We start from the raw sequence: 24,098 nt of genomic DNA on the forward strand, positions 1-24,098 counted from the left end.
CTTGGGCGATGTGGGATGTCACATTGACAATTATATTTGCTGTCAATCCACGTCCTGACTTAGAATTTGGTATTTCTGTAGAAAAACATTAGTGTTATCTTTTTTACTGTTATTGTTGTGGACATTTTGAAATTTTCCTTAAAAATGCTCTTATGAGGAAACTGAGTAATGAAGTTTTAATGCAGAATTGATCCTACATCAATCCGAAATTTTCAAACTTTCTTTTTCTAGGTACAATTTAAACACTTCATGTTTATAGTTTGTGTAAAATTTTCCAACAAAATTTCCAAAACTAGTAATAAAGTTAAATAGTACGGCATGACTATTATTTTCTTTAACACATTCGCACGTACTTGCTGAGAAAGAGCGGGAGGGTGAGCTCATCTGTAGGCCCCCCAATAATAACAGGATTGCGTTACTCGACCAGTGACAAGTCTCCACGTAGTAAGTGTTCACTGCCTCAGCAGCCCTATAAATACTCGACGACCCCAACCATTTTCTTTTGTGTAGCGAGTAAGGAACCGAAGTGGGGAGCATCTGATCAAGGCAGTGGAGTCGTCGGTCGTCTCTAAAGCCAAAAGGTCAGAGCTTTGAACCTGACCATCTTAATTATTCTCACAATTAAGTATGTAATTTGTTTTAATTATTTATCCCTTCGATGTTCTTGTAGTTGAATGTTTCAAACATTTGTTTGGTTAATGAGAAATTATGAAGGGGAGTAAATAGAATTTGAGAAAGGTCAGATCTTTTGTTTCGAAACCCAATTAGTCCGATCTTTTGTTGAGAAAGATGAGATCTTTGGTAAATTAATTTGGGAATTTTGATGGATTTCGGCGATAGATTAGCTTAATGAAGTTTGTTTAAATGATCAATTAATCTGTCCACGCATTGCGGATTAATTTTGAGTGGATGCTCATAGTTTGATAGTTATCATCGTAAATAATTATTCACTTCTTATTTTATAACTTCATTTTCGCGAATTATTTCCTGTTAATTCTTAGTTAAAAACTCTCTGATTGATTAATTGCTTTCCTAAATCATGTTTTTGGTCCTGCTTGTTCCTTTAGCAGACTTAATTGAGTTGTCATGTATCCGCAATCTGCTGCCCTGCCTGCTGATATCAGCTTACAGTGTACCGATGAGGAGCTCTGTATGTCCTTAGAGAAAATACTGGACGGATCCCCGCTTCCTGGAAATGTGATTCGAGATGTAAATCCCTACAGATGCGCGCCCTCGAATTTACCCGGTTATTTTTCGTGCCCTTCAAATGGATGTAAATGTAATGAAGTTGATTAACTGAGTCGTACTGGGATAATATCGATGTGATTAGTAGTAATCTACAACTCTGCAAGTCTGTCTCTCTAAAGCTTAACAATATTATTCTTATGCAGATGGTTTTTGGTACTTCATTCGCTCGAGTGAGAGCAACCCTACAAATATTGGGCAGTGGAGAGCCAAAGGGGAGGCCAGTAGAATATTCTCAAACTCCTCCGTCTATGGTTGGAGAGCTACCCTTGAATTCTATCAATGCCAAGCCCCTCATGAAACTAAAACCAATTGGGTGATGCAAGAATACTGGATAACTCAGAAGAAATCGTCGGAAAGCAGCAAATTGAAGGTAATCGATTGGAGTCTGCCAATCATGTATATTACATTGCCTGATATGTTCTACATATTTTGTTTCTCTGCCCAAGCTGCCAGTTCACTGCCAGTTTGGTTGGATAAATGTGCAGGATGTCTGGTCGCTTTGCAGAGTCTTTCTTGGGGATGATGAAACACCAAACTCCAATAAGCTTCAGGAATTGGTGAATTCTGATAGGGCTAGTCACTCAACACATTCAGTTGTTCCGCGTGTTGAGGATCGTGGTTCCACCAGCAAGCCTCGTGTTGAAAATGTACACTTGTTTGGAACAACATTATTTGCTACTAGCTTTTATGATGCAGATATAGTTTGATCATTGCTCTGATGGGATGTCGTGATTTATTTGTTATATTGTAGGAGGCAAGCAATGATCGCGAAACGGGAACATTGGTAGTTACAGAAAGGCTTCCAGTTCGAGATGATAATGTGCAAATTATGCACGAGAATGATTACCTTTCGAGAGGCGACTACTTGGAATTGCTGGATCTTGACACACCAGCATCTCATTCATTTAGTTCAGTTTCGAGTTGCTTGACAATGTCCTCGGACGAATGCTTCGATTCTCTGGCATTGTTGGAAGAACTAGAGCCTAAAAGTAAGCAAGAATTGGTGACGAACAACAATGAGTTGGTCGTGTTGGCATCCTCTTCAGGTACATAAAAAAATAATGCTGCTTAATTTTGGTGAACAATAATAATCCTTCTATATGAAGAACCTAAAATTACTCTATTTTTTTTTGTTAATAGGATCTTTCGACAAGTCTCGTGACGAAGAAAGAATCAGAAACTGTTCTCCGAATCCTGGTTCATCTGTTTACGCCAAGATTGTCACAGAAAATAGTTCAAAAAATGTGAGCAGAAAACAAAAATCAGACGATAGGAATGAAGGGCCATCAAATTCTCAGAATGCTAATGTTGGTGGAACCAAAAAGCTTAAGAGGAAGAAGTATTTCTGCTTCATGCCGTTTTAGGTCATCTGTTTTCATTCTACACGTGTGTATCTATGTATAATAGCGAATTTGATTAGCACATAATCAACATGTTTACACGTACTTAGACATTTTTTGTATTGTTCAAATGAATCATTTTGGAAATTTTTTTGTAGAATCTAAAACCTTTTTTCTACTATTGTTTGCTTGATATGGGGAATTCATCACATGTAGCCCAAAACCGATCTGCATAACCAAATCAAAGCATTTTTTTAACCCCCAAAAAAAAAAAAATCAAAATCAAAGCATTCAAAATAGCAATTGGGTCCATCACTTTGTACTCTAGTCTAGTAGTGAAGGGGGCTTAGATTCGATTTTGGCTAAAAGGCGAATTTGAACAATATTATTGCTAATTCATTGTGAAGCTAAGCCTAAACCCTTTCCATTATTGTATATAATATCGTTTGTTAAAAAAAAATTAGCAATTGGGCCCAGATGGCGTTTTACCAGTAATAGAAAGTGATCATACCTATGCACTCTAGTGAAACCTCGATTTCAACCGATCTCCTTCCCCATAAGAACTAACAATTTAATTCCCTAATTGTATTATTTGTATTATAAAAATAAAATAAAATAAAATAAAAAATAAGTTTTAATGAAAAGCCCACGGTACTTTAACGAAAAACCACACTTTTATACTAAAAAGTCAATCCTGGTACTATCTAGTTTACATTTTATTTTGTCCTTATCATTAAAACTCAAAGTTTTCAAACTCTTTTTATTAGTTTTCGTACAACAAAAAGAGCATGTTTACTTGTCATGTTTTTATACAAAGTTGAGAAAATCTTATCGGAATACGGCTACTCTCTGCAAAAACACACTCACAAGGGATGAGGTGTCGTGGCACCCTAATGAATAAGGTCCAGTCTCTTATGAGTAGCGTCCCTCATTTGATAGGCTCGGATAAATCATTTTTCGAATACAAGAGTAATTGTTTTTTTTTTTTAACAAAAAATATTATCTACAATCAAGGATGAAAAAAAAAATGCTAAGTCATACAATGAATTAGTAATAATATGGTTCTTCATATTTAACGAGAATCGAATATAAAATATTTCACTTATAAGTAAAGATGAATACGGTTAAATCGTAGCATTAAATGACAAAAATAATTGCTATTAATCACTTAATAAGATGTTGCCTGCCTTCGTCATCTTTATAATTTTTTTTTTCTTTGTTTGTCTAAGAAGTAACAAAATGGAATAAATACTAATTAGCCTATTATCCTAAACATGATTGTTTCATCTCTGTCTACCACCTACATGTCCTTAAAAAGTTCAAACTTTTGCTATAAATAATTCCCAAGTCGTAACTAACTCAGCACCCACCCAACTTTTAAAAAATATTATATATATAGAAAACTAGAAACAAGAACTGACCATTGACCTAATCTATATACTTTGTCACATATTTGTCCATGTGGTTGCCTAACTTTACCTGTGGAAGTCAGGCTTCCAAGTATGGGAGCATCTAACATGCTTTTGGAATTGACGGCTCACCATTTGGAACAACTCTTGCTTAATTAAACTATGTTGTCTATCCTATTCCCTTCACACTCTAAAATTGATAAAAAAAAAAAATAATGCAGATTTGGAACCGCACACATCAACAACAGTCGTTTATTGAACAATACAACGAGAGAATGAGATAAAACGCAAGCAATCCTTACCGCTCGAAGACAAAAATTCAGCAATAATATATTTTGCAACAGTCTTCTAGGAGGTTGGAGAAATGAGATAAACTTCACAATGGACTAGCGTAAGAAAAAATACTTAGTTTCCTTGTTATACAAGTAATTATGAAAAATAAAATAAATAACCTGATTTATTACAAATTAATAATTATGAAGTCTAAACTCTTCAAACGGCTCCATTGTAATATTGAATTAGAATTATTCTTTTCAAGACAAAGAAATATTTGGAGTATCTTAAAATGCTTGAGCTTTCCAGTTTGACCACCTATAGTTTTCGGTAGAACCTTCAATTATCCACCAATATCTTGTAAACTTTCCAACCAAACATATCGACCCCAATCAAGTCAATATGTTCAAAGGTCATATCAACATTTGGATCCTGAAGTGATTATCAGCCTACAACCATTTATCAAGATTCTAAAAACGTTAGACATTAAATAGGCAGTGAGTTAGAGCCTAGAGCCTAAGCGAACTAAACGAATTTAAATAAACAAATTTTATATCATATTAAATAAGTGGTCTTATTAGCCCTGCATAACAATACATAAGGAAAATATTTAATTTCCTTGCCTAATAAGTAATTATGGAAAATAGGATAAATAACCTGAGTTATTACAAATAAGAAATAATTTCTTGATTTGCCCTGCATAACAAAACTCGGGTATGACAACGTGATTACGTGTATGGTTAATTAATCACATGTAGAGTGAGATTCACATGTTAAGAGTTGTATTTATGTGATGTTGGATAGTATCTAAACGGGTTCATTCTTGTGAAAGTAGTATGCTTAGCTACGTGATCAAACTGTCATAAATCCAACATGACTCTGATGATATGTTTACTTACTAGAAATGTACATAAGAAAAAAGAGGTATATTTTCGACTTAACCAATGTTTACGTTGACTTAAGAAATAAAGAATTTGTTAGTGTCATCATTAAGACCAATAATCAAATACTCTCAAAACCAAACTTCCGATAACCTACGAGAATAACTGATCCAATTTTCATTGCTCACTTTTCATATTCTTAAGTTTATCGATGCTATAATTACTTGAATTACAAGCTTTTACAATTAGTATTCATCTTTTTCACATAGGTTACACGCGAAGTCATTCTTGTTGCAATAATGAATAGCATAGAATGGTCCACAACATGAACAATGGATGATGGGCTTCTTGTAGGCCTCCCCCACACGATGAATTTTTCAGCAAATGCATTAATCTCGAATAGGGATACGATGGGTGTGAATTTCTGCTTTGGAGGCCGACAAAATGTTTGAGGTTGGTCTGCATGCGCTCGTAACATGGATAGAATATGATACTTCTATTTAATGTATACACATATAAATATTCAATCATATTCTTTATTGTAATTATTGCATATTATGTGGTCTCGATCCAAATATTTTTCAACCAAAAAAAAAAAAAAAAATTTTGCCATGCACATATGGTAAAGGCGGTTTTGAGATGATCCCAAACTGACAAATTTCAACCTGGAAGGCTGGAATGCTCACTTTGACACTCAAATGAAGACATGTTGGTCGACACACAAAAATGATGAAGTCACGAAGTGATGATAATGTACAAATAAATTAAAACTTTAATTAATTGAAATAAGAGTACGCATTTGAGTTAGGTTGAGTCAAATTCTTATTAGTTCTTACATTTACTAAATTTTGTTTATCAAATGATTGAAATTGTTTAATATATTACGCACTAATGGATACACCCACACACATCTTTTAGTAAGTAATGTGAAGAACAAATTGATATTTGTTTACTGAAATTTTACTAATTCGCTTTAATTACGGACCATTTTATTGAAATTCCTTTTTAATTATTTTTAACTTAAGTTCAACTCTTCAATTAAGTAGTGAATTTTGTATTGATAGATGAGATCTTATTCTTCATCGAACTACGTACATCTTGGATATGTATCTTATTAGTCTTGTTTAAAATTGAAATATCGTGTGCAATAACAATTCGAAGTCCCTACGAGTACTTTGATCAAATTAGGCCATCTTCAACCGATGATTGGCCATATGACTCGTTTTAGCCCTTTGGTCCTCCAAGATCCTTCAAGATATTAATATTTTAATGAACAGTACATGGTCATATTTGTCTCTATCTCCAACCGAGGACCATAGGGCTCGTTTTAGCCCTATCACAAAAAACCGTATTCAACTGAGAGCCAAAGGACTATAGGGCTAAACATAATTTCTTATTTAAATTTAAAAACTATAACAACTTAAATTTAAAAACTACAACGATAACTGGCCCAAAAAACCAAAAAAATTAGAACTTAAATTTAATGAATGGTTTAGGTATTTATAGGAAAAAAAAATTAGAAATTTTAAGAGTTAAAAAAAAAAATGGCCCAAAAAACCAAAAAAAAAAAAAAACAAACAAATGAATACAACAGCTAACTGACTAGCCGTTGTATTCAAGTTTTTTTTTTAAGCAATCCTGTCGGTTATAATCGACATGAATGCTCTATTTCTGGTCAGCCCCATGCAGCCAACCCTCCAGCCCTCTAATCCTCTTCGATTCCGTGGGGCCCTCTTAGATTCCACAGCTCTCTGATCTAACTCTCTGTTGTAGATGATTTTCAGTCCTCTGACCCTCTGAATCTTTTGGTTGGAGATGGTGTTAGGGTTAGCAACTAAATTCGATCAAATTGGATATTACTCGGAAATAAAACGAAAAATGAAAACCTAGCTACATAGTGGAGCCCATCGTCTTGTCTGCTTCAGCTATCGCTCGTACACACAACAGACATTATTTGACAACGCAAAGCTTCCATATTTTTTTGTGTTCTTTTATACATTTTTCAGTATAATAAATATAAACATTAATAATAATATGTGTCCGAAAATAGTATTTTAAACAAATGGAGACGATAACGTACTTGATGAGAACTGCATCACATTTTTCTCCAGTCGCCACATAAAGACAAAAAACAAAAACAAGTATGGTACTATTCAAATTTTACTACACGACAATCTTGATATAGTGGTGCGCTGCTCTATGAAATATGATGGTTCCAAACAATCAAAGAGAGCCATTGGTAAATGTAGGGCTAAGATTTAGAGTAACCACTCAATTTTTTCATACTGGTACGAAAACTATCAAAATTTTAACAATTTAAGAAACTCGTGTCTAAATTGTGTAAATGTTAAAACGGTGGATATGGTAGATATTAATGAGATAAATCTTTTATGTCTCACACCAGTATAACACAATTATTTTATTTTGTTAGTATGAAATCATATATGTCGAGTAGAAAAATGAGTTACGCAGTTTTATTCATGATATATAACTCAACTAGTATGATCGGCTCCAACTTAGTAAAGCATTATAACCTCTTAATTAGTTGGGTCACACTCACAAAAAGTGAGATGGTGCACATTGAGTTGGGTGTACATGGAGTCGCATGAGTATGCATGAACATCCATTTGATTATGTTGATAAAAAAATTTTAGTCTATGCTCCGAAGTATTTTATACATTGAGATTCTTAATGGTATACAGTAAAATACTTAGTCGTTGAATCTTCAATCAAAGGTTCAATGATCGAGAATCTCAAAAGCCAATAACATTGATGTATACGATATTCTAAATTTACATACAAAATCGACTTAAGTTCCGTATTTTTCTATTCTGTTAAAAACAAATACAACAAATTTGAATTCTAGATCATGTTTTGTTATGTTCCTTTTGATTAGGTTTTTTTATGCCTAGGTGTCCGAAAAGTCCACCGCTCCTTAACTTTATGATCATTACACATGCTTTAGGAGCATGTCAACTTTTCTTGATACTACTATCCAATCAAACCCCTAATCATCCAACGGTAGCAGATGTGGTCCTCCTTACTCAACGGCTGAAAACGCTTTGGTTTGGGCGGGAGATTGCACCACTAAAAGCGGTAAACGATAGATACGTTTATTTTTATTTAGTATTTACTGGTTAATTAACTTTTTTTTTGGGAAACTACTGATTAATTAATATTTTTTTTGAACAAATGATATTATTTACAAAAACAATTGCAGGTTATCTTATAACAGGCTAACAATAATATAATTCAAATTCGTCTTTGACGAGAACCAAACTTAAAACTTTCACTTATAAATAAAAAATAATATCATTAAACTATAGTATTAAATGATACTGATTATTTAACCTTTGTTTACATTATCTCGCTTGGGCGAGTAAAAGGTAAAAAGTAAAAATTGTGGTGCTACCGCGTGAGGGACAGGTGTACAAATAGGGCATTGCATTCCAACTCCCACGTCGGATGAAGACAACACCGTCGGCAGGTGGAGCACTTTCCTTTCCACTTCTCTCACTCTCAGTCCGGTGGGGTCCTCCTTCCCTAGGGATTAATTTCGGATTTCCGTTACGTCCCCTGTCCCTTCCCACGTAACGCTTTTCCCTCCTTTTCTGAAATTACCAACTGCTCTTTTTTTTATTAATAATTTTATGTCATTAATCTAACAGAAAAAATTAGTAAGCATGTGTGAGTAGTAAAAATTAATAAAAGTGCATGAGAAGTAAAAATAAGTGTGTGATTAGCACTACCCAAAGTAAAAGATTAAAATGATTTCCACACCTTCCTATGTGTGGTATTTGAACAGAAAAAAACAATTATAACCCGAAGTCTCCGGAGTGTGACATAATTCAGCGGAAAATAAATTATAACCCGAAGTCTCCGGGGTGTGACATAATTCAACGGAAAATAAATTAAAGGAGCATTGAGAAGAAGAAAATGGTATGGTGCATATCAGTTTTTAAAAAGTTTAACGCTAGTTTCAAAACATAAACTAATATACAACCAGACGTTAAATTGATTGTATCACAAGCCTATACATGCCTTATGATAAACTTGAACTCGCCCATATAAGACCCACGATTAATTATTTTATTACTTTAATTTCTTAATTTTTTTTGGTGCAAACGATACTTTAATGTTGCAATAGTAGTATGCATATTTATTTTCCAGCTAAATCAATCCATCTCCATAGATTTTCCAGCTCACGTATTGACCGTTGTGTTTCTATTTTGTAGACTCATTTATTGACGCTTAAACCTAAAAAACAAAAATTCAAAATTCAAACCATACTGTAGCGGGCTGGCAGCAGCTCCAATTATAGACCACTGCAAAAGAATACACTCCTAAAATTACAGATAAGGGTACTTACGTCATTTTAGTCAGTCCCTATCACATCCACCTCTTAGTCAAACGGTCAACTCCCAGTAACCCACCTCCAAGAAAAACCAAACCGCTAGTGGTATTACATCATGCGCGCGACCTCAGCATACAGTGTTAAAAACGCATAATTTGGGAGGACTACAACCGGACGTGGCTCTCTCCGATTGGTCGGGGGCGGGTCTTCGGGATTATAGCAACACACCAATAAACAATACCAGTCACTCTCATCCCCTCTCTCTCTCTCCTCGCCTTTCTCTCTCTCTCTCTCCTTTCTCTCAGTCTCTGTGTTTTCTCTCTGCGAAAAATCCCAAATTCCGCTCCAATTTCCCTCCATTCTCTCTCTAAAAGTCCCGAATACGCACAGAGCAATGCGTGATCTTTCGATTAAATGCAATTTTGAGTTGTAACGACGACGATTTGTCTGAGTTATTGACTCACTACTACTGAGTTTTCAACCGGAAATGCTCGAGGCAATGGAGAGCTCCGTCAATGGGGGCGGATTCTCGCACTTGCAGAGTTGCGGGGACAGCAGTGAGGAGGAGCTGTCGGTGCTTCCCCGCCACACAAAAGTGGTGGTCACGGGGAATAACCGGACCAAGTCGGTGCTTGTTGGCCTCCAGGGCGTCGTCAAGAAGGCCGTCGGGCTCGGCGGGTGGCATTGGCTGGTAATTTCCTTCGTCTGTTTGGGTTTTTTGTGGAAATATGGGTTTGGATATTGCTAAATATGAAATCCGGGTTTAATTGGAATTACTTAATTCTTAATTAACCGTGATTAAGCAATGCGAGTTCAATTTTAATGCTTTTTGGTTTTGTGTTTATCTACCGTGCTATTGTATTCTCAGTAATTATTTTTGGTTACTCTTTTCATCTTCAATGCCTCTTGACTGAATTGAAGCTTTTAACTGGTAATTTTAATTATTTCACATTCAATTAAGCCGGCTGTTTTGGATAAGTTTCTGAGTAATTGGGGCTACATCTACATGGGTAAATTTGATGAATTCAGATGTCGATGAACTCATAAACCTTTAATTTGAGTTGTAATTGTTGAATTCTCATTTGCATGGTTCATTTTATCAAGGGATCTGGGGATCTACTAGATTTTTCTCTGCAGTGGGATTGAAGATTGGGATTTCGATGCGGTTTTATTTATTTATTTTGGTGCTTAATTTAAGGGTATTATCTAATTTTATCGTCGATAAAAATTATTAATCTCATTTTAATCAATGGTTTTAGGGTTTTATGATTGATTTAATTTTTTTTGAGGGGTTTGCATGAAGTGAGATGAGATTCTAGATTAGAAGAATTCAGATTTATGAGTTGGTTTGTGGTCTTTTTTTTTTTTTTTTTTGGTCAATTTGCAATATCCATGATTTGGTTTAAAGGATAATCTTAACTTTTTTATTCCGCGTATTGCGGAATTAAATATTTTTATTGAATTATTATATTTTTCTGGTAGCTTGATTTCTATTTTTTGCATGTTTGGCTTGCTGGTAGTTCTTGCATCTGCAACCCCTGAGATGAAGATGCTAATATTAGTTATATCCTTGATCTGTCTTTTTTCCTGGGTTGTTCATAAAGTTTTCAGATTTTCTTTCAAATCGCTTTGTAATCGTTACTTTTCTATTCCCTCCGAAAGCGGTAATGTGATTTCGACTTAATTTCATTGTATGTGTAATGATGTGAATGAAATAGTTCCCTTCCCACTGGGTAGTTTTGGGGTTGAGGGTGCATGATTGCTGGTTTTCGTTCTTCTCTTGGTCTTCGAAAAACTAGTATTAGAACTTCTGTAAGCATTCTCGATCCAACTTTAGACTGGGAAATGTGAGCATGCTTTTTAGAAGATTGGATTTGATAAGAAATTTTATTCCTGAACAGATAGGTTCGTTGAACGGAACAGGATTTGTGCTTCTGCTTTTTCTTTCTGATTTCCTGAAAGTTTCTTGTGAATCTTTTCACTTTTGGGTACTTCTTTTGACATCTATACCGTTGATGCCACTTAAGTTCCCTCCAATGAATCTTGCAGGTTCTCACAAACGGCATAGAAGTGAAGCTTCAGAGGAATGCCCTTAGCGTGATTGAAGCTCCAACTGGTAATGAGGAAGATGACGACCTTGATTTCGAGAATGTGCACTGGAATGGATCAGATATGGGTGAGTTTGGTTACAAACCTTCTCAAACAGATTGAACTATGTGGTACTTATATCATACTCTGTTTTGTGAACCACTAGACGGTATCATCATTTGTATGTCTCGCTTTGCATTTCAAACGATGATTTGCGAAAGCAGTCTTAATAATTACTGATATGAGTTTGTGCTTGACTTAAGTACTATTAGTTGTGTGACTGCAACTGTGCATGCCCTTTCGACATGGTAATGCCGCTTCATTAGGGCCCCATAATGCTGTCATAATTTAATGAGACCATTTTCCGGAACTTCTCTAATTGTGGATGGAATAGTATTTTTTTTTTTTCTAGCGAAAAGTAATCGGGGTTGGTACATAGGATCCATTGTGTCTTAACCTTTTACTTTCCCTAGCTTTTACTTTTTTTTTTGAATTGGTCCCACTATGCTTTCTAATTGTCCTTTTGTTGTTTTTGATTACCAGCATCCGATGACACTCAAAAGTCCCACAGATCAAGGCACAGGGTGCATAAATCATCTGGATCATCTCACAAGACTATGTGCAGAACTTTCTCTTGTGATTCACAATCCAAGGGTTCTATTTGTACTCCCCGAGGGTCCACGGTAAGCACAGTAGCCGTCGTTGACCTCTTACTATTTATTTCATAGTCTCGAAGGTATAGGTTGACGTTTCTAGATGGTCCGTAACTTAAAATATCTCATGTTCAGAAAATTGACCTTGGGAAACTGGAGATGGCTGCTTTATGGAGATATTGGCGACACTTCAATCTTGTGAGTACTTATACCTACCAGCCAAGATCAAATGATCATTCCATACTTCCGTTTCCACAATTATTTATGTACTGAACGGTTTTTTTAGGTGGACGCCATCCCTAACCCATCGAAAGAGGAACTAATTGATGTTGTTCAAAGGCATTTCATGTCACAGGTAGTCACAGAATTGCTCAACTTGTTCTTCCTTTTATGCTTCTCAATATTTAACCATGTTGTGGCATTGAGCACGAGTTGCCTTGACTGGCAAGTGCGACTATTGTTGGTTTATAATACCGTCATTCACCATATGAATTTGTGTTTTGTCGTTGTAGCCAATCGACGAGTTGCAGGTCATTGTGGGGTTTGTTCAGGCTGCGAGGAAACTAAAGAAGTCTGTTCGCAAATGACATGGAGATCGGGGGTCTGAGAGGTGTATGAGTTTGGTAATCGATGCTAACAGAAACCTGAACCCAGATAGATATCCATTTCCCTTTGGTGATATCTGTAACATATATGTGTATCCAGACTTGTTTATGCTTAAACGTCATCGGTTCGTAGGCTAGTAATTACTGTCTCGAGTTGTAGAGAGGTTGTTTTAACCTTTGGTAGATAGTTTATGTAGATATTGTAAAACTGGTGGGAAAAGACTTGTTAGAAGAAGACCCCTGTGGCTGTGGCTTTCCTTCTAAAGCTTGGACGAATGTTTGCTAACTGGGGAAGTGGATTTGGTATTAGAATGTAAATATTCTTAGCTCTCAACTCAAAACATCATCTTTTCGGTCCCTTTTTATCCTCGCTCGAGGAGTTCAAAATCTTGGATGTTACCGATTGTATTTTTATGCGAGTCTTTAACTTGTCAAGTAATCTAATGAGTGAGATTCTCTCGGCGGATAATATTTCCCGTGATAAGGTAGAATCTCTCTTCTTTATTCGTAAACATGTTAAAGTTAAACGATGGGGTTTCTCATACGTGGGACCCTAAGCAAAATCCGACGGCCGGATTCCAATCAGAGGGGTCCAGATCAAGATGTGATGTCTGTGTAAGTTAAGCACATGGGGTGGAGATTTCTGATTGGAGAAAGGAAAGGAGAGGAAGCGTGAAGAGAAATTATGGGTTGCAATTTATGTACAATATGTTGAGAGCAATGCCTGTTTTTTTTTCATCCGTCGTTGTCCGATAATCGTAGAAGTCAAAATCAAAGATATACAGATATCAAATCGGGTCCCATGGCTTCCGTATTTGATATTTTTATTGTCCCATCCGTGTCATGTTCCACGCTAAGGTCCCCCAAGGCATGTTCAAACTGGAAACTTTGGTTTAAGCCTTGTCAAAAGCATTTAGTCTTTTCGACGATCGAGATAAACACAAGAAGACATACCGTCGGTAACGAAAGAAGTTTCGTTAGGATTGGCAATTCTCACATGAGATGGAACTAGTGTGAAGATGAAATATATATAGAGGTATCATGCTTTTTTGAGTTATGTAGTACAGATAACGTGATTACAGTGTCTTTGTCCAAGTTTTTCTACTTATTCTCATCAAAATAGACCCCACAAAGACGAGAGATTATGCGGTATCACGCGCTTGTTTCTATCTAGTCATAATGAGAAGAATAAGATAGAGACATTGGTTGAATAAACCTGGTTACAGGTATAAATAAAGCATGGGCTAATTAAATGTTGATGAATTGGTGAGTTATGACCTTATAAATATTATGGTTTGCTTAGAACTAAAGCCTTTGGAAGGATTCAAACCAAACCAAACCCCACTCTGTTCCACTGGACCACACTACCATTTCGGATAAAATCAAAATCTAATCGAAGCACTAATCTGATTTTATGCACTCTAATACTAATTAATTAATAAATATCTTCTGCAAGAGTCAATCTAGCTTGGCATTTATACTCTCAGCAGTTGAAGCATTTTCCCGCCGGAGTTGAAGGAAAAGGAGGGAAATTTGGCACGCCAAAAAAGTTAGTTGGAGAGTTGGTGGTTTGGTCAAATCTTTTTATAAATAACTATAAATTCGTTGACAAAAAAACACACTATAAATTCGTTATATGCTACAATACAAGTATACGATCCACCAAAATCAAGCAAGTCCAAATTGCTAGTGAAAAAATGAGCTCTGCTGCAAAAATGGGGGCTGTGGTACTTTGGCTACTACTTATCTCCAATGCATTTGTGCTGCATTCATCGGATCCTCACCATGGTAACTGCCGCTACCGGCGAATGAGTCCTCCTCCGCCTCTTAAACCGAAACATAAGCCGCATCCACCTCCTGGGACACCACCGCCACCAGCTTGGTTTTACTTCTATTCCCCTCCGCCTCCAAGTCCCCCATACTCTCCTCACCACTCAGGCCAAGTCCAAGGAGAAGGCCATACATGAAACAAGAATGCTAAAGTGGGAATGTTTCATTTACTCATGTGACGTTATGTGAGAAACTTAAATCACATATTGTCGTGTTATTAGTTCAAAATGTATCAGTGGTGTATAGGTGATTGATCATTGTACCAAAACCAATGTCACACTAACAAAAGTGAAAACTAAACACGTGCCACCAATGGCCATAGTGTGTGATCTTATTGTAGTTATGTTTTGAGGTTTTTATATCTTCTCTCTTTTTGTTTATTTAGACAACTTTGTGAACTAATCCAACAACGAGCTAAATCTTGTTTGTGTAAACAAGCAACTCAAGAGTCATATGTGCGTTAATCCAGTAAGTCAATATAGTACGCTCGCAAGAATGTACATGTTGACAATAAATTCCAAGTAATTAATAAGTTGAAACCCAAAACAAAATAAATTTACCCTAGGCCAAGTAAATTCAACGAAATTAGGCTTACAGTCATCACCATTGGTTCCATCATCCCTGTCCATGTCCCCCATCTCCATAGTCATTGTCATATCCCTGAGCTTCGTCACTGTCTGGAAGTTGGTGAATGGCACGGGGTTATCCACGTTGTCTTCGCAAACTTCCTCCATTGACAACGAGGATTCTTTCTTGACAGCAAACGATTTCAGATTCTCGTCACTAAAAATTTATCATAGTCCGAAACTTCAAACAATCTATTTTCTTAGCACTTTCCACTAGGTTACTCCAATGCTTGTCCTTCCTCAGTATTAATACAGATTGCACTACCAGGATAGAAGATTTTGCGCTAGTGATCTCAGCAATAATCCGCCAAAAATGACCCACAAATCCAATGTTGTGGTCATTTTTTATCATTTGCACGAACACTAGAAAATATGGCAACATCTTCTTCAGTCCCTGGTAACCATCCATAGTAGTAACATACACTTGTTTCTCAAACCCAACACTGAAATCACTTCTGAAACGCTGTTTTAAGAGATCTGCTTATGCGTAATACAGGGATATAAACGCCAACTTATGACTTGATTTCAGCTCTAGATATCTGCTTACCAAATTATAATATAAGAGCACGACAAAGTCAACCTCACAACATTCACCAAAGATATGTTTCCGGATTCTTGCTTCCCAAGTAAAAAAAAACAGAAGGGTCTGAAACAACAATAGTCATGCCATGAAATTCCGTCCGCTCTTCGATATGAGGACCATCCTCTAATGACTCTGTATAAAACTCAGCGGAAGGAAAGCTCCTGATGATCTCCGGATGCATTCGATACTGGATCTGTGTGTCAAGATAAATGAGGAATTGCATTGGTGAATAGAATCTCTTTGTAGCTCAACCCCAATGAACATAGACTGTTTTCTTGTAGATGGGCCTTATGTCATTTCCACTGGCCCATTCAGCTCATATACTTCTTAAAATTTTAATTTAATCCGAACTTTTAATTAGACTTTTATGTATTATTCTCACTTTAATTACTTATATGATATCGGTCTAACACATAAGTCATAAAATCAGTGCTGCTAATGCATGCCACCATTTACATTATAATTGATTATTTTTTCCTCCCACTATGTCCCACTTGGTGTTTAAGATTATTATTTTAAGGAAAAAAAAAACAAAATATCTTCTTGTCATAAAGTCTCGTTTGACATCTTGGACTGTACTAACTATTTCAATCAGATAGGATAAATAATTATCTCATAGTACTGACTAAATTAGTCAGGCGTTTGATGCAATATCAGACTAATGATCGTATTATATATACTGTGTTTGGTACTATACAGGACAAGTAAAAAAAAAAAAAACAAATTTTGATAATTCCTCGTTTGTTTGTTGAAATTTTCTCAAATTTATACCTATTAAAAACCACACAAATGTATATAATAGAAAAATAATGAACTCCAGAGTCCAAACATCAAAATCGAAATGTTAACGAAGTCCGGCAACAACCTCACAAGGCAAATTATCTTCACCGCAGGAGACAAATGCCCAGGACCTGTCCCCCTCCTCCCCCCTGCTCCGTGCCCCTCTTTCACACACACACGAACAAATACAAAATCTAAATCTGAAACAAATTGAGGATGAAGACATAATCATTTGAAAAATATAACAATTCAATGTTGAATTTTTCAATTTGTCTTAAATTTTCAGATTTGAAATAAATGAGAAACTCTAATTTTAATCAAAAAGCAAGATTACGAATCAATTGAAATGGGGATAATAATAATAATAATATTAGTTTGATTTATTATATAGAGAAGAAGAAAGAACGAGGGGGAGGAAGATAGATAGATAGAGAGAAATTGTGTGCGAGAACGAACATAGAGAAGAAGAACAATTTCTGGAGTTCAAATGCTAAGATGATGGAACGGAGGAAGAATTTGCGAATGCCCATGCGATGGCAGTAATTCTAGAAGTAGAGTGTTGTTTCTCCCGACTAATTATCCATAGGTTTTGGGTGACATAGTTAAGCAGGCCTGGAGCACACTAAAGTAGTGGGGCCGGAGATTTAGTCTGGATATTAAAATTATACATCACGCCAAACAACGTATTCGTATTAAATAGTAATATCCGGTGTGTAATACAACATGTTCAACGAGACATAAGTGATTTATCTACGAGTGCTTTTTTATTTATTTATTAGAACATGTCCAAAATTTTGTTGAAATCTCAAAGTGCTTCACATAAAAGTGCTTTTTAAAAAAGCTCTTCTCCAAAAAAACATTTTGTTGACCCGTAAGTACTTTTAATTGTTCAAAACCGTTTTTAGCCAAAGCAAACGCACTCTCAAACATGTCGTATATAAGTATAAATTGTCATATTGAAGCCACTATCCATAAAGTTTATGAAAGTTATCAATGGACTGAATTATAGATAAAGCCATTCCAATTTCCAATCAGAATTCTCAGAAGAGAAAAGATAGTCTTTTTGGTCAAATTTTGATTTTAGATCCTACAATGCGGGACGTCTTCTGTGTTCAATCAATTTGCAAGTAGATGATACAGCTTTTCCCCTCTAATTTGCATTAGCCAACAAAATAATGGTCAAGCAACACTTAATTATATCGGCCTTTTTCAAGAACTCCACTTAATTATATCAGCTAACTATGACAATTAGCTCAGTGGAAATGTGCGAATAGCAATCCTTTCAATGAAAATACAGAGGTTTTGGGTTCAATCTTTGTAAGCTGTAAATATGCTTAACCATACTACGAGTAGAGTGCAATTCATAACTAACCTCATATGAACCTGAAAAGGATTGCATAACTATGATTCGTCACTAGTTGTCTCCTTTTTAAAAAGAAAAAAAACTTAATTATATCAGCTAATTGTAATTTAATTAATGAGGCATTGGCCACTATCTTTTTATACAGATTTTATATTACAGAAAGTGATGAGAAAGAAAAGAATCTGACTAAGAATTGGCCATTTTGGTCCAATCAGACTGCCACTTAATTCTTAACTCCTGTTTTATATATGTTTTATCTTTTAGTTCTTGTCACCTTTTCATTGATAATATTGTGAGATTTTAACTTCTGTTTCGGGTCAAAGTTCTAAGGAAAGGGATTCGGATCTCTTCTTCCTAATTCATAAATTTAAAGATTTGGATTATTAAAATTTGATTCAATTATTAAAGTCATTATAATTTTTAAAATAAATTTTTATTTTTAACCGTTGAATTAAATTTTAATGATCCGAATCTTCAAACTTAATAATTGGAAGAAAATAATCCGAAAAATCCTTTCCATGTTCTAATAATGCAAAAGCAGAATTCGACAAAAGCTGCCATTATAATTCAAGCTTTTTTTAACATATACGTGGCAGCATTCCAAAGTTCGAGCAAACTGTCAGCTAATTCGCTAAAGCAAAATAAAAGGAAAACTATCATTTTAAACTACATTTAATAATTCAGATAACGCGCAAGACTTCATGACTTAAAAAAAATTTAAAGAAAAAAAAAATTAACCGTCAATAATTACGTCATATAATTTACAAATATAATTTAAAAAGATGATTTTCTTAGTATTACTTTTGTTTAATTACAAAGACATATCAAGCAGTTGTGAAGCGCGCAATTTCAACTTTCAAGCATTGATCGGGTTATTTGCTTGTTGTCCACCCAAGAAATTTAGAAAATCTTGGTCCTTAGCTATATTAAAATTGTACTAACTCAGTGTCCAGGAGAGTCTTTGATGTCTCCTGATTATAGAAATAAAATGATATATTCGTGTTGTAAGTAGGATTTTCTCATGTTGTTGATTATGACGTCGATTGTATTTGTTCATGTTAATATTCGAATGTGTATTTTAGATCTATATACGTTTCAACTACGCATAGTACATTACTAATTTACGTAATTTCAATTAAAAAATTAGGGAGATCGAGAAAAGAAAACTCTAATGCTATATGATTGTGTATCAAAACGATTAAGTGGGCCAAATTTTATCCTTTTTTAAGCCAACATATGATACACTAACAATATGAATATAATGAATAACACCTTATCAAACTCGCGAGAAGAGAACATTCTCAACGATTCTTTTGTGCGTTGGCATCTGAATCTGTTCTCTTTGCCTGCATTTCATTTACTTTTTCCGATACGAAGCTTGCATAGTACTCATACAAGATCCTTTTACGATCTAGAATTATATGACAGCCAGAGTGTTCATACATGAGAAGATAGGCAGGCATGAATATTTATGCAGCCAAGTGATACAGTGTCGGCCACTGCTAGTTGATCAAATCCTCTTATTCCCTAATAATTGTTAACTCTGGAATCATTGGCAACTTTTTTCACCCCAACTTGATCACAATTCTCAGACAACTAACATATATATATATATATATATGTGTGTGTGTGTGTGTGTGTGTCAACCAAAATATATATATGGAATGTAGCCTTTAAGGGAATGGATCCTCATTTTTTTTAATGGGGAGTAGTTGTCGTCCTATGGGGCCCACATCACATTGAATTTAAATAATTCAAACTGTCTATTTTTCAAGTTGTACCTCATAGATCATCCTTCCAAAATATTAGCCATTTGAAAATATTTAAAACATCTAATTGGGTTCAAATAAATTAACGAATATATTGTTAATTAAGGATGATCTATAAACCAAGACTTACAAAATAAACGGTTCGGATCGTTGAAGTTCGAAGTGGAGTCCGACAACCAGTGGCGGATCCATAAAAAATATTTCGGGGGGTCACATGTAAAAGTTTATAAACATTTCTTAGACATATAATAACCTTAAAATTAAACCATAGTTCCATCATTCATAACTTATAGAACAAATAACAATATAAGTTACAATAGTCCCCGACGCGTTTTCATATTTTGAAAACGTTGCATTATAGCTTCATTGTCAATAGAAGAAAAAACATTGCTCTCAATATAAACCACCATGCTATCACTCAACCATTGATCTCCAATTCGGTTACGCAATGAAATCTTCACAATATTCATAGCGGAAAAAACTCTCTCCACTGAAGCAGCAGCAACGAGTAGAACCAAAGCCAATGTAATTAGCAAATACACATGATTATATACTCTATTCCTCCCTGTCTCCACCATTTATTTTTGCAAGGCTACCAATTCCTTTCAATTGAGAAAATTCACTACTCGAACGCATATCAAGAATATAATGCCCAAGTTGATCTTCAAGTGCCAAGAGCTGGCTAGTAGTAAATTCATTCTGATAAAATTGAGCAAAACAAATTAGCTTTTGTTCATCAAAAGCCAAGAATGAGTCATTCGGGCTCAAACTTTCCAAACAAAGAAGCAACTCTGTATTTACCTCATCAAAGCGACTATTTAATTCCACAAGTTGCTTATCAATGATAGCAACAAAGAGCTCCACATGATAACGATGGAAGTTTGTGATTCTTTGAGCTCCATTCTGTGATCTCTCTCGAGTAACATATCCATCATCCATGCGTTTATTTTTTTGGCTCTTGGTGTTTTTTTTTTTTTTTTTTTTAATTATTATTTTTTTCTTTTTAACTAAGGGTCCAAAATGATGTCATTTTGACAAAGTAACATTTTAAAAATAATAATAATAAGAAGAGCCACTCTTACAGTTTGAGGGTATGTATGAAGCCAACTCTAATCTTCAAAAGAGCACCACCTAAGTTATCCATGGATATTCACTGAAGTTTGGGGGTTAGTCGACCCTCAATGCATCCGCCTTTGCCCACCACCAGTGGTGAAGCCAAGAATTAAAAGTGATGGGGTCAAAAAATAGCTTTAAAAAATACATCATAATTTCATTTATAATCATCCACGACGTGTTCTCATATTTTGGAAACGTCATATCATAACATTATTATCAATAGAATCAAATACATCTTTCTCAATGTACACAACCAAACTATTATTCAACCATTGATCACCTATCTTATTACGATGTGGATTCTTCATAATTTTCATCACCGAAAAAGCTCTTTCAACTGAAGCAGTTGCAACAGTTAAAATCAATGCTAATTTCACTAGCAAGTACACCAAAGGGATACTATTGTCCCTCTTTATCTCTGCCAATTTTTATGCAAGGCTACTAATTTCTTTCAACGCAAAAAACTCATTATGCAAATGACATAGCTTTGTTAAATTAAAAAGGTTTTAATTAAAAATTATTTTTTATTTTCTTATGGATAAGTTTAGAAAAGGATAAGTTTTTACAAATAAAAGGTTATTGGGATAAGTTTACAAATCAAGGTGCTGCTGCAGTGCTGCATACGGGTTCATAAATTTTCAAAGGGATAACTTGACAAGGTTATTGGGGTCAAAGGATGTCAATGTCACCGCATTGGCTCCGCTAGTGCCCACAACTAATCCCTATTTAAAAAAAATAAGAATTCTTTTGCATAAGGGGTCCTGTATAGTAGAATAATATCCATATGTTTTAATCATCAACCACCCCACGTACCCCCATCCAAAATGGTAGATTTTTGTATCCGTCATATATATATATATAGTTACGTTATACTCGTTATATAATGAGAGATATAGACACAAAAAAATATATCACAGTTAGAAAGATTCTTCTATACGTACAAGTCTTAAGAACTTGAGTGTTGCATACATACGCAAATTAAGGTTAGCTTTACCTTCTTGGCTGATAATTCGTGTCGTACGTGGCGAACAATTTGTATAGCCACCGAATCCTAAAATTTATCCAACTCGAACTCCCATCCTATTGATTCTTGTGAGAGTGCATGCTTTATATCCAAACGATGTTGACTTAATTGCCTCACTATCTGATATATATTCCGATTCATATATGTGTTTGCTTAACCTAGAGGACTCCTAGTGCATTCCTCCCCACTCCTGTCGTTTTAATTACATCTACGTACGCATGCATGTTGCTATTGTTTTCATTTCTTATGAAAAGGTAGTGCTTCAGATTCGGACATCATTCCATGCAGTAGGAATCCCGACGTGACGTTGTTAACAACTAATACTTTAATTAAGGCCTAAAAGGCATGGAATTACTTTGCAGCCAATTTCATGAACTGAAGGATCGAGTAATTTGCAAGGCCGGCCCTGTGTGAAAGTCAATTCGAAGCACTAAAAAATATTTCAGATTTTTATTTTTTTATTTTTTTGTTCAAAAATAAAAAGGTGGCCCATTGTTTTTCTTTGACTATTTAGAGGGTTAATGTTCGAATTTTCATGTTATTATGTGAAATTTTTATATTATTTTGTGAAAGCTTATGCATTTAATAAAAATAAACTGAAAAAAAGATGGAGATGAGTTTCGAACCCATCACTTAGGCTGATGTAAAGAAGTGGTAATACCACTTGTGCTTAGACTCAAATTTATGATATTCTACACATACTGTTATATATACGTGTATACATGCAAATTTCAAAAATCGGGAGCCCTGTGCAGTGGCATCACTTGCATCCCTCAGGGCCGGCCCTAGTAATTTGTTTTGTTTAATATGGTTTATTTACAAGAGACATATATTATATAATTCTTTTATAATTCCGACCCACATTAATAGCTTAATTAATTGGGCTCTGGCTTTGTTTTGCTAGGTCGCCTAATGCTAATGGTGATAAATAAATTGATACTTTTATCCCAGATATTTCTTAATGCATGGTGAGATCATGAGAAGAATTGAAGTCTAGCTACTACTGCGCCGTTGATTAAGCAGAATTTGTGAAGGCTGACCAATAATCCACGGTCGACTACAGTAATTAAGAAAAAACCTGGCTAATTTGTGAAGGCTGACAAATGTGTCCTTGTGTCGGTATCTCCATTGGAAGGCACTAAATCCTCCATGACATTGACAGAACCTATATTATTTAGGTTAGAAAGAGAAAATATATAACATATATTTGCACATAATTATGTATAATACTCATTGATTAATGGGGCATTTAGATCCGAGTCCAAAAAATTGAGCTACTTTCCAATTGAGTCCAATTCCATGTGCCTTATCAGTTTAGGTTCAACTAATCTTTTTATGTTTATTTTGCCCTTTTATAATCTAAATGAAAATATATTTAAATTTCTTGATTTATCCAAATTTTGAATCATTCAAGCCTTTAATCTATTCAATATTCAGGGAAAAAAATTAAAATTAAAATTCATGGCATGTTTATCAACAACAAAATCTACTGTGATATACATTCTTGATAAAAGTAGATTACAAAAAGAAAAAAACCTATGATATAGGTACATAAATACAAAATATGCCATGAAGATATATTTAAATAATATCTAATTAAACTATGGTGTAGGTAGATAATGCTACTAATCTATGATGCAGGTAGGCAATGCAATCAATCTGCGATGCATGTAGTTAATTTACAAACAAAAAAACATATGATACATATGCAATTAATCTCTAATATGGGTAGAGTATTATAAAATAAAAATCCTATGGTACAGGTAGATAAACACAATTAATCTTAAATTATCAACAAAATATATAATATATATAGGTAGATAAATACAATTATTCATGATACATGTACATTATAATATAAATAAATAAAAAAAGGACAAGTGATATAGGTAGATAAAACCAAAAAAAATTGGGAACAAAAATGATATCGAGGGAGGAAACACTAGAGAAAATGCTAATTCAATAGAACTTCAAAATTAATATATATATATATATATATATATATAAAGGAAAAAGAAGCAAAAAAAAAAAAAGACGAAGAATCCAAAACACTAATGCAATTTTTTTTTTTTTAATTTTAAAACCAATCAAATGTATATTGATCATTCTTATGGAAGAGGAGGAGAAGAGGAATATTATGGAAGAAGATTACTCGG

At 34.7% G+C, this 24,098-nt stretch overlaps 2 protein-coding genes across 6 annotated transcripts; both read left to right on the plus strand.

Annotated features, from left to right (window-relative positions):
- Positions 1 to 494: 494 nt before the first annotated feature.
- LOC103954309 (NAC domain-containing protein 71) lies at positions 495 to 2,748 on the plus strand. Of its 5 annotated transcripts, none has more exons than XM_048578340.1 (7): positions 530 to 581; positions 671 to 738; positions 1,071 to 1,279; positions 1,392 to 1,618; positions 1,695 to 1,895; positions 2,000 to 2,294; positions 2,389 to 2,748. In XM_048578340.1, the coding sequence occupies exons 3-7, from the start codon at positions 1,087 to 1,089 to the stop codon at positions 2,610 to 2,612; spliced, it is 1,140 nt and encodes a 379-aa protein (XP_048434297.1). In that variant the 5' UTR covers positions 530 to 581; positions 671 to 738; positions 1,071 to 1,086; the 3' UTR covers positions 2,613 to 2,748. The 5 variants fall into 5 exon arrangements, with proteins under 5 accessions (XP_009364403.2, XP_048434310.1, XP_048434297.1 ...); XM_048578361.1 differs by having other exon boundaries at positions 537 to 581; positions 1,734 to 1,895; XM_048578354.1 differs by having other exon boundaries at positions 539 to 581; positions 1,071 to 1,246.
- A 7,004-nt stretch (positions 2,749 to 9,752) lies between these two features.
- On the plus strand, positions 9,753 to 13,259 carry LOC103954301. Its single transcript, XM_009366117.2, has 6 exons — positions 9,753 to 10,196; positions 11,555 to 11,681; positions 12,137 to 12,276; positions 12,382 to 12,444; positions 12,533 to 12,601; positions 12,759 to 13,259. The coding sequence occupies exons 1-6, from the start codon at positions 9,993 to 9,995 to the stop codon at positions 12,831 to 12,833; spliced, it is 678 nt and encodes a 225-aa protein (XP_009364392.1). The 5' UTR covers positions 9,753 to 9,992; the 3' UTR covers positions 12,834 to 13,259.
- The last annotated feature ends 10,839 nt before the right edge of the window (positions 13,260 to 24,098 follow it).

This window comes from the organism of the source record quoted next, unplaced genomic scaffold, assembly GCF_019419815.1.
Source record: "Pyrus x bretschneideri cultivar Hongxiangsu unplaced genomic scaffold, Pyrus_bretschneideri_v1 Contig1, whole genome shotgun sequence".
Lineage (NCBI taxonomy): Eukaryota > Viridiplantae > Streptophyta > Magnoliopsida > Rosales > Rosaceae > Pyrus > Pyrus x bretschneideri.

Excerpts from the sequence above, each read along its gene's own strand:
- LOC103954301 (XM_009366117.2), top strand. The coding sequence starts at position 9,993 with ATGCTCGAGGCAATGGAGAGCTCCGTCAATGGGGGCGGATTCTCGCAC. Across the intron at positions 12,277-12,381 it reads GTACTCCCCGAGGGTCCACG|AAAATTGACCTTGGGAAACT; the intron begins GTAAGCACAGTA and ends TCTCATGTTCAG. Across the intron at positions 12,602-12,758 it reads AAAGGCATTTCATGTCACAG|CCAATCGACGAGTTGCAGGT; the intron begins GTAGTCACAGAA and ends TTGTCGTTGTAG.
- LOC103954309 (XM_009366128.3), top strand. The coding sequence starts at position 1,087 with ATGTATCCGCAATCTGCTGCCCTGCCTGCTGATATCAGCTTACAGTGT. Across the intron at positions 1,619-1,694 it reads CGGAAAGCAGCAAATTGAAG|CTGCCAGTTCACTGCCAGTT; the intron begins GTAATCGATTGG and ends TCTCTGCCCAAG. Across the intron at positions 1,896-1,999 it reads GCAAGCCTCGTGTTGAAAAT|GAGGCAAGCAATGATCGCGA; the intron begins GTACACTTGTTT and ends GTTATATTGTAG.